This window comes from Gymnoscopelus microlampas (assembly GCF_963454915.1).
Source record: "Gymnoscopelus microlampas genome assembly, chromosome: 19".
NCBI lineage: Eukaryota > Metazoa > Chordata > Actinopteri > Myctophiformes > Myctophidae > Gymnoscopelus > Gymnoscopelus microlampas.
In genome coordinates, this window is record NC_139956.1 from 27,539,064 (window position 1) to 27,550,177 (window position 11,114).

The following is an 11,114-nucleotide window of genomic DNA, read 5'->3' on the forward strand; positions in this document are numbered from 1 at the left end:
TCTCTCCTTGAATGTTTTTAATTGCCATTGCCTCCTTTTAAATGTGTCTATTGTTTTTAATATGACAAGCACCATGAATTACAAAGAATGGTATTTTGCTCCCATGTGTGCTGAGTGTGTATAATGGAAGTGACAATAAATTGATTCCGATTCTTTCCTTCCCTCATCCTCCTCCCCCCAGTAAGCTGTACCTGCTGTGGTGCAGGATGCTGAGCTCGGAGCGGCAGTACGTGGCCGTCCTGAAGGGGGTGGAGGAGACCTACCTCCCCTTGCTGGAGCTCCCGGACGCCCCGGCCGCCCTCAGGGGCAAGGCTGACGCCCTGTTCCCCAACTGGGCCGGCCTCGGCAGCTTTCACTCCCAGTACCTCCTCCCCGCCATGGAGGGCGCTCTCCTGCAGAGCCTGCTGCAACAGGACTGCTTCAGCAAATATGTGAGTTTTTAGTTGATGGAGGAGAAAGTGTGCGTGTGTGCACGTGTGTGTGGGTGTGGGTGTGGGTGTGGGTGTGGGTGTGTGTGTGTGTGTGTCTGTGTGTGTGTGCGTGTGTGCGTGCGTGTGTGTGCGCGCGCGCGTGTGAGTGTGTGTGTGTGTGTGTGTGTGTGTGGTGTGAGGGGGGGTAATTAGATTAGTGATTCTATAATGGCATCGTTAGTCCTATTATTATTGAAGCTATTGTATTAGAATTTTATTGTCACGGATTGAACAACTTAATCGCCCATGTCCTTTTATTTTCTTCCCTTTTTTCTACTTCTCGCACGCCATATCTTCCACGCACACGCACACACACACACACACACACACACACACACACACACACACACACACACAGAGGGAGCAGTTTCTTCAGTATTCCCACTATATCAGGACCAAACCAGAACTGGACTCTGCACTGGTGACGCAGGCTGCTGACTACTTCAAGGTGAGATGGAACATAATACTTACCTACAGATGCATGTATGCAAACCCTACAATGTAGACAACGATGGATTTTTCAGAAGGTAGCCTACTTCACTTGGGGTCCTGAAAGTACCTGCACATTTTCAGTTCAAACTAGAGAATTCCGGGGTTTTGAATTCTCAGATTCTAGAATTCTACACAGCCCAAGTTAAATGAACTCCCAAGTGTGCAAATGGAACCAAATAGACCCTTAAGGGTCCAAAATACATGTCCAAGTGGGTGACAGGAGAGAGTACCCATTTATCAGCTTAAATGTTCCAGTTGCAGTTTCACATGCTCATTTCTTTGTGTCATCACTTCCTATTCCACTGGTTTAATCTGTATCCTGTTTGAGTTCTCTATCCTGATTGGATAAAATTGGTATCCCGACCTGAAAATGCCTTTTCTGTTTAATAAAGAGCTGGAGAGACATGGAGACCCCTGTTACTGAACACACACTCAATGAGTACTATCAGAATATAGAGCTATTTAACACTTATTTTAATAAAAAATATCACTTACCCTACCTCTAATGGCTACCGCTTTAAATAAATGAATGAATGAAAATAAATAAATAAAATCCTTCTTTAGCGTTTAGTACATTCTGATGCAATGATAGCATTGAATTGAACAAGAAAAAGAAAGTGTGAAGAAACGTCATCTAACAACCAATGCCTGTTTCAAAGGCATCACAAGCTGAAGCCCAATTACAAAGATGTTTCTTCATTCTATATATACACAGCGGCGGTCACTAAGAAAACTCATTGTATACAGTATAGCTAATTAAATTCCACGATGTATACTGGTACCAGCTAATTAAAAAGGGATTATAATGAAACTAATTATAGCTCGCGAGATACAATTACCTCTGGAGAATACATCAACGGCATCGTTTGATACTAAGATTATTAATGGGACAATGAATGGAGATCAGAGCCACTAAGACCTCTGAAGCTATATTGAGATTCCGTACAAGTACCCCCTAAAGCATTGGCTCTTAAACCATTAAAACCCGGGAAGCATCTGTGTCATTTTACATTTTAGCTACATGTATATAATACTGTATACGGTGACATACGTTTTTCAGAAAAGTCTTAGGATTTAGAACATTGGTTTAAACAGTGGTTCTCAAAAATAGCAGATATACAAGCTCACAGTGCGTCACTTTGTGCCGCGCTGCGAGCTTGTACATCTACTATTTTTTATCATTTGAAAAATCTTGAAAGTGTTTGAATTATTTTTTTAATAATTTGCCTTAAATACGTTTTTACACACATCTTCTCTTCTGGGGGGGTCCATTTAGGGGGTCCTTGGCACGAAAAAAACTTTGAGAACTACTGATTTAGAAGGCATTTGTAGAATCGGCCTCAGGTCGAAATGGGTTAAATCCAGTCCTTGTGGACTGGATAAGTCCCTATCCACTGCTGGTTTTCTATTCCAGTAGTCCATTGTGCTAACCTGTATTCACCCCAGGTCTACCATAATGGTTAAGCCTTCTTATTTGTTACTGTATGGGCTCATGGCTCATAGGTCAAATAGGTTATCATACAGAGCTATGAACCATGAGGCTGTCTGTGGCTCACACACAGGGAGGCATTGCCGCAAATGTCCACAGGGAGGCACTATTAGCTAACGTCACATTTTGTGAGATTATGGTGATGACAGGGAATGATCATGATCATTGCCATGGCGATAATTACGGAGATGCCCTTTAGCCTAATGATGATGATAATGACACTGGATATAGTGATGAAGAAGAAGATGATGATGATGATTATGATGATGGCAATTTCTTGGCAAGACACTCTTGAAGGATCCTTTTTTTAACTGCATTTTTTTTTCTTAACCACTCAAGCATTTATGTGTTCATTTATTTTGAATGCCATACCTTTCCATCCCGTAGCCCAAGGGGTCCCTAACCTTTTACGCCGCAACGCCCCAAAATAATCATATTTGAACTGGGGACCCCCCACCCTGACAAGCACTTGGAATTGTAGGCATTGCATTTAGTTTGACTCGGTTCCACAGATAAACATTGTGAAAATAGCCGAACTACAAGTTCACAACGCCTCGCAATGTTTGCCTCTTTTTTTTTTAACGTAATATTTGACCGTTTGGCCAATTTGGTATTAAAAAGGTCTTAACCACTTAAACCCCAGCTGAAAATAGCAGATCGACAAGCTCACAACGTGACGCGTTGTGAGCTTGAAAAGACACAAAAACAGAAAAGACACTAGTGTTGAGCCCTGAGCGACTCCGGTCCCATTAAATTGTTAGAAAGTCATTAAATTGTTAGAAATGTGCAGATATACCCTGTATACACTTATATTGTATGTTTTCTGTTGAGTGAAAAAACAATGTTGCACATTAAGCTAATCATCTGAGGACCCCTGAAAAATAATTTGAGGACCCCCCTGGGGGGTCCCGACCCCCAGTTTAGGAACCACTGCCGTAACCTTTCCCTGTCCATCTCTATCCTATACCTTTCCACCCCCCCTCCCCTTTCCCCCCTTTCCCCAGACAAAGCTCCCCCTGGCGTCCCCCCTCTCCCCCCTCTCCTTCCCCCACTGCCTCCAGGCTCCCACCCAGAGGCTGGAGCAGTACTGCGAGGCCCTGGAGGAGCTGGGAGGGCTGAACCCGGCCTCCGACTCGGCCCTGTCCATCCTCAGACACGCCCAGCGCCACGGCCAGGACCTCCGGGCCAGCGACCTCATCGTCGGCTGTCCGGTGAGAAGGAGAATCAAACGTCCCTAACGTTTCAGGCGGGGTGCCCCTTTTGCGAGAGCTGCACCTTGCAAATGAGTCACACCAATCGCTTTGTTCGTTATGTGTGTACAGAACTCGGACGGAAGGAGGGAGTAACGGGTGGTGGAGGGAAAGAAGAGATATGAGAGAGAGAGAGAGAGAGAGAGAGAGAGAGAGAGAGAGAGAGAGAGAGAGAGAGATGGAGAGAGAGAGAGAGAGAGAGAGAGAGAGAGAGAGAGAGAGAGAGAGAGAGAGAGAGAGAGAGAGAGAGAGAGAGAGAGAGAGAGAGAGAGAGAGAGAGAGAGAGAGAGAGAGAGAGAGAGAGAGAAACTGAGAAACTGAGAGAGAGAAGAGAAAGCGAGAGAGATAAAAGCAGTATTGATAGGAAGAACTCCTGTAGTGTTCATTTGTATTTTGATAGAGCGCTGCTGTGTTTTTCCATGCATGTTACATCTGAGGTATTACCTTGCTTACTGTAAATCACTCTGGATTAAGAGCGTCCGCTAAATGCCTAAATTGTAAATCTGGGTACCACTGCAGATTTGACAGAATAAGTTGTTCATCTAACTCTGCATGTGTACAAAATTTAGTCCATCTTTAAACCTTCAGGTGAAATTGACATCTGAATTGGGGCACCCCTGATAGCCTAGTGGTTAGGGTAGTAGGTACCATACTACTGTAGGCTCAGATGCCTGACAGTGAGTCCCCCGGTTCGACCCCGACCTGACCCAGCCCGTTTGCTCAATGTCACTCCACCTGCTCTACTGTCTGTCCTTGTTCCTGTCTCTCTCCACTGTAATATCAGTAAAATAGCCAGAACAATATTAAACCTTAACACTGGATTTGGCCTTGTAACCACTTGCATCATTGTGCTATTATGACACAGCTGTATCTATACAGTTTCTCTCTGTCTCTCTGTCTCTCTGTCTCTCTCTCTCTCTCTCTCTCTGTCTGTCTCAGTCGTTTGTGTGTGTGTGTGTGTGTACACACAGCTCTCGACCAGCTCTGAGAGGGAGTGAGGAGATTATATAGCAGCGTAAACACTCCCACTGAGATACTTACAGTATACCAGGCGCCAAAACCCTCTTATTAAACCACCGAGGGTTGTGTGTGTGTGCGTGTGTGTGCGTGTGTGTGCGCGTGCATGCCTGCATATGTGTGTATGTGTGGCCGTACGTACATGCATGCGTGCATGTGTGGGTGCGCATAGCGTGCCTGTGAGTGTGGGTGTGTACACAGGTATATGTACATACTGTATGTACAGTACAAGCTATTTTCTGTTTCTGTTTGCATGAGTATTTGATTTATTGCACGCATTCTTGTACAATACCTTTACGCGCGCGTGTGTGTATGTGCGTGTGCCTGTGTGTGTGTGTGTCCTCTCCTCTCAGGTGCCAGTGGCGGAGCGTGGCGAGCTAGTGCGACACGGCGAGCTGGTGGTGTGCGGAGGGGGCGGGGCCCGGAGGAAGAGGGCGGGGCTGAGGAGCGTGTTCCTTTACCAGCACATCATCATCTTCACCAAACAGAAGACCCCCGCGCCAGGACGCACCGCTACACCTACAAACACAGCATCAAGGTACACACACACACACGCACGCACGCAGCATGCATACTGTAGTTGCATACACGCACGCACATAGACGCACAAGCACGCACACACTAAAGGCAGTACAGACACATTTTCACAATGTATTCATGTCCACATAAAGGAGAGCATACAAGGACACAAACATTAAAGGTACAGTTAAGATTACATTCACAAAATCATGGCATATGTCTTCATGATGCAATAAGCATGTCACTCAGTACTCTATGGGTATAAGTAACTGCGTCTCCGCCATATGTGGTGGCTACCAATTATAGCAGAGACAGCACAATACTTTGCCAGCCTTTTTGCCTCCTTTTTGGCATCCCAGGTTGTTGAAACCCTCTAACAACAGTCTGTGGGTATATGGCCCTGGATTCCAAATATAAAACAAACAGTCTGCACCTATAACCTAGATCTGAGATGGTATGTAGAAGTGGTTGGTACTGTATTTAATGACGTGGTCATAAAGGCTTCCCAAAGGTGCAGACTATCTCTCTCTCACACACGCACACGCACGCACACACACACACACACACACACACACACACACACACACACACACACACACACACACACACACACACACACACACACACACACACACACACACACACATAAGCGCAGTATAAAGGTAAGTAACACACACCTCTGTCATGCACAAAAACATTCTTATCCATTATTTTCCCTCTGTCTCTCTCTTTTCACACACATAAACGCACGCACACACATAAGCACAGTATCAATGTACAGTGCACAACACATACACGTGCACAGTATCATGGTACGTAACACAAACCTTGTTTGTGCACAAAAACATTATTTTCTATTATTTTCTCTCTGACTCAGTATCTCTCTGTCTTTCACGTACAAAGAACAATACTATTTTACAAATTGCATCAGTCCAATATACACACTGTTCCAACTGTTTCTTTACCCTCTGTCTCTCTCTCCACCCTGCTCTGTGGTCAGTCGGGGGAGATGGGTCTCACCCAGAGCGTGGGTGATGATGGATTGAGGTTCGAGCTGTGGGTGCGACAGGCTCCCCGGACCAAGGACTGTCTCACCCTCCAGACCCACAAGCCGGAGGACAGGGAGGCCTGGACGCACGACATCGCTCAGCTGCTCTGGACGCACGCCATCAACAACACCGGTACGTGGAACACATGGAACACGTACCGGGGTACGATTAGTAATCGATCCCTATTTCGGACATCATTATAGGCATGTTATTATGGGCATGTTATTATGTCAAAAAAACTATAATAGTGAAATAGTTGTAGCTATTTTCACAGTTTTTGCATGACACAGTTGTGCGACTTTATATAGTTAATCGATTAATTTATATACAAACTAGAGGTTTGGCCTGGCCCTCACACCTACTGTATGTCGCCCTTCTGTTGCCGTGGTCCGCCGGCCGGCCAGTGCCATATTTGGTCAAGAATATCAGTGTGATAGTGACATGAGCGTGCTCGCCCGATGGCCCTCCCTCCCATTAGCCAATATTATAGGATATTTTTCAAATGTAAGAAAACACACCTTTTCTATTAATCGAAAAGTTAATTGATAGAATAATTGAAAATAATTGATAGTTGCAGCCCTAAACACGGGTACCGTACCAACTTTGACCTGTGACCTTCACATTTTAACCACATGAACCCTAGTGTCCCAATCTCCCTCAGGGCGTGGCTTGAGTGCTTCTAGCCACGCCCTGAGGAGGACCTGGTCGAACCCGGTCGCCGTCCTTGTGTGGCTTTTTAACATTTTTTTTGTTTATTCCCCTTTATTGCCATTATTCCCTTGGCTTTTAAAGACTTTTTTAACAATATCCTTGGCTTGTTTATGAGTGTGGCTTGAAGTGAGCCAAAGGGCTCCCCTGTTTTCTGAGTTCTGTGTTTTGACATAGTGAGCACCTCATACCCATTGGACCCTTTGAACTCTAATCGAGAGCACCTGGTATTTCTTTGTATCACGTTACGGATTGCAGCTTTAGATGTTTACATTTAGACCTTGAATTAATTGGAAGACCATTTTGAACGGGCTTGTGCAATAATAATGTGACTTGTCCTTTCCGTTGTTGTCTTCCAGAGCTGTGTCTGAAGGAGTCTCTGTGTATGGGAGTGTCCAGTAAACTGCTGCTGGACATTACAGGAGCCCCGGTCTCAGAGCTGGACTCCATCTACAGCCTCGACCGAGGTAGAGTCATAGCGCAGTGCTTCTCAACCTTTTCAGGTCACAACCCCCCAAAAGAATCCTAATTGAACTGAAGATGAAGAATCATAATTTAAGTGAAGATGGACAGGAAAGAGGGAGAGAGAGACGGGGACAGACACGCAGCAAAGGTCGTCGGGAACGGGACTCGAACTCGCGACGCACTGTCAGGGTATCAGAGCCTAAGTGCCCGGACTGCTAGGCCAGCGGCCCGGTCCCTTAACTCTTTGACTGCCATTGACGAGATTTCTCGTTTTTCTCCGCATGGCTCAGCCAGCCGTCGACGAGATTGACGAGATTTTTGAAAAAATTAAAAATTATTATTTTTTTTTATTTTTTTTTTCCAAAAAACATTTTTTTTTATCACAAAGGAAGCAGGAGATAACGCGATACGAAGATTTTCTGCTCCATTCACTTCAATGTTAAAAAATAAACGGAGACAAAATTCACAGTTTACCTATTTTTGCAATGTTATTCTCTGGCAGGGAAGGGGGGTAGATGTGTAAATACTCTGGCAGTCAAAGAGTTAATCTGTATTCTAATTTGGCAACACGCATGGCGGAACAACAGAACACCACAGTGCAGTGCCTGGTGCTTGGCCCTGTGGAATTAATCCACTGGCACGAAATATATCATATTAGAAAACAAGGAACATCTTAAGAAGGGAATGGTGGCTTTGTATTTTACGTATAATGGCCAGGTAAGTTTAATTTTCATTTTGAATGGCTCATCTTTTAAAATAATGAAAAGGATTTGCTCTGAAACTGTAGCTGATAAATAACAACTAGGAAACCATATGACAGTGGAACATTATGTCCAGAAAGATGACAGTTTAACTTGATTTAGATGCCATTCATCTTATAGCCCCTGTCTGTTATGAGAAGGTTGACTTTGCTGTGCTCAAGCAATGATGTCAGCGGTGCTGCATTCAGTATACAATATGATACCGTTGCTGTGTCCAAGTCTTGTGATATGCACTGCAATGTTCATTTGTATAAAGGATGTCACACTACGTTTAACCGCGTTAAACGCTATCACTCCCACAAGTACACCTTTAAAAAGAAATGCCCAAATGCCCGTCCCTAATCGTCCACTGATGGATTTATAGAATGCCGTTTGGTTCTGGAGAAAACGAGGTAGAGACAGAGTGAGAGAAAATATCTGGACCTGCAATTCAGAGAATAGAGACAGAGTTGTCATTCTGATTAATTTGATTGGATGGTTTTTATGAAGTGGTACCTAGGGGGGGGCGAGCCGTCTAGGTCTAGGAGATGGTCTGTGTGTGTGTGTGTGTGTGTGTGTGTGTGTCTGTCTGTGTCTGTTCACGACAAATCTTGAAAACCACTGAAGCGATCGCTGCCAAACTTGTTGTGCACGCTGCCAGTAGGCCAAGACAGTAAATCCCTGAATATTTTTCACATATTGTGATTTTTTTGATTCATATCTTGGTGTGAATAATTTTCACAATTTTGAATATCGTCGGGTGGAAATCTCGTATGTCCAAAACTGATTCAAATTGAAAAAAAGCAAAAGTATCAGATCTACAAGCTCAAAATGCGTCGTTTTGTGCCATGTTTCGAGATTGTAAATCTGCAACTTTTGTGTGACGATGTAGTATGATCAAATAGGTTGTTAATTTAAGATATATAGATGAGAGGTTTCTGCCCCACGGCAACGATATAATACCTTAGATCCACTGTCTCTGCATCCCTCCATATGTAAACAAGACTGGCATCATCTACATGATGTTCACTCCATCACTAGACACTGTCTTGTTTTTTATGCCACCAGATTCCGACATACTTTAGACCAGGGGTCTTCAACAGGGGGTCCGTGGCCCCTATGGGGGTCCTCAGAGTTACTACAGGGGGGCCGCCAAATCTTTGTGTGATAGGATATATATTTTTTACATTAACCACTTGAACCCTAGCATCCCTATTCTGAGGAGAACAGCTCACAGTGCGAGGCGTTGTGAGCTTGTAGATCGGCTATTTTCGGCACAGAGGTTTGGTGTAGAGGGGAAAAAAGCAGATTAAGTACAGTGGGTGAAAGTTTACTAAGTATTGATGGTTTAAGTGGTTAAAGGTCTGAAAATACACATTAACATGAATCCAACATACACATGAAAACGTTTAATCTGCAACACAATTTTATACAATATGTAGTGGGGGTCCCTGCTTCATCTCTCTCTCAATTAGGGGGTCCTTGGCCTGAGGAACGTTGAAGACCCCTGCTTTAGATCCCATTGTTTGAACGCAGCATCATTTCCTTCCTTCCAACTCTGTAAGAAGAAGACACATTGCATGCACATGTAGTTACACCCATAAAGCCTGATTTTTTTAATGTCTCCTCTTACAAACCTCTCTGAATGAGGGTCAGGGTAGATTGTGTTTCGGTTCAATTTGTCAGTCCAGGAAGTCCAGTTTTTGAAGTCACCGGATTGTTGTTCAAAGTGTGTTTTTCTCTCTTGGAGATTACTTTTCAAGGCAATCAAGTTTTGTATTATTAGACAGCATGGTGGAGAGTGATGGGAAAGAAAGAAGAGATGATAAGTGGTCCGGAGGTTGGATTGAGCCCATGGTGTGTAACTGGGTGTGTGCCTTTTTTGCAAGATATAGTAACACTTAACTGTTAAAATATACTGGAGCTAATTAAATGTTCCCTCAATGGCCCAGTGAACATGTGAAATGTGGCAGGATATGTTAGAATGAACTGCAAGTGGGCCATCATCATTCTTCAGTTTCTTTTACCCATTGTAAGATTTCAAATGATGTGCCATACAAGTACTGATTTATTATAATTATGATGTATTTGAATACTGTATTTATGTAGTAAATATAAGTACCTTTATGAAGGTTGTTGTGTACCCATTTGAAACCCAAGGCCTTTTTGCTGCATGTCCTTCCCGATCTCTCTCTCTCTCTCTCTCTCTCTCTCTCTCTCTCTCTCTCTCTCTCTCTCTCTCTCTCTCTCTCTCTCTCTCTCTCCTGTAGATATAAAGGCTTGCCCATCCCCCACCTCCCAAACATATTTGGGACATATTCTATCTGACCCTGTCACAAATGTGTCCTGAATGTCCAAAATAGGCAGCAACAAGGTTTTCATGAATACATATTTGCCCGTGCTTATAACTTTGATGATACATTTGCCCATGCTGAGCATGCTTAAAGCAATAGTTTGGGATTTTGAGGGTTCTAGTATTTGTCCAAAAAAAGATTTCATTAAATTTGATATAGCAGAAACACATACATACAATATCCAGAAATGTCTTATTACAGGTCAGTGCTTTCTTGTGGGTAACTTCTCTGCTGTGTGTCTCCCCTTATCAGTGGTGGGAAAAGTATTACATTTTTTTACTTACTGTAAGCAAAAGTATCGTATCAGTACTGCAATGTAGAAATACTCTGTTACAAGTAAAAGTCGGGAATTCTAAATGTACTTGAGTAAAAGTACAAAAGTATTGGTATCAAAATGTATATAGGGCTGAAGTGGTTACTGTAGTAGTAACTAAAGTTTTCAAATAATACTCCAGTAAAGTAAAAAAAAATACCTCAAAATGATACCTAAGTACAGTACTTGAGTAAATGTACTTAGTTACTTTACACCACTGCCCCTTATCTGCCTGTCCTTCTCAGTCA

The 11,114-nt window shown here is 43.6% G+C and overlaps 1 protein-coding gene across 1 annotated transcript in view; it reads left to right on the plus strand.

Annotated features, from left to right (window-relative positions):
- Positions 1-6,412, plus strand: part of arhgef40 (Rho guanine nucleotide exchange factor (GEF) 40) — a 70,605-nt gene extending 64,193 nt beyond the window's left edge. The window contains exons 19-23 of the mRNA XM_084043070.1: positions 182-431; positions 829-918; positions 3,456-3,662; positions 5,072-5,256; positions 6,238-6,412. Of these exons, the coding sequence (XP_083899196.1) occupies positions 182-431; positions 829-918; positions 3,456-3,662; positions 5,072-5,256; positions 6,238-6,283 (778 nt within the window). The 3' untranslated portion in view covers positions 6,284-6,412. The remainder of the gene's footprint in view (positions 1-181; positions 432-828; positions 919-3,455; positions 3,663-5,071; positions 5,257-6,237) is intronic.
- The last annotated feature ends 4,702 nt before the right edge of the window (positions 6,413-11,114 follow it).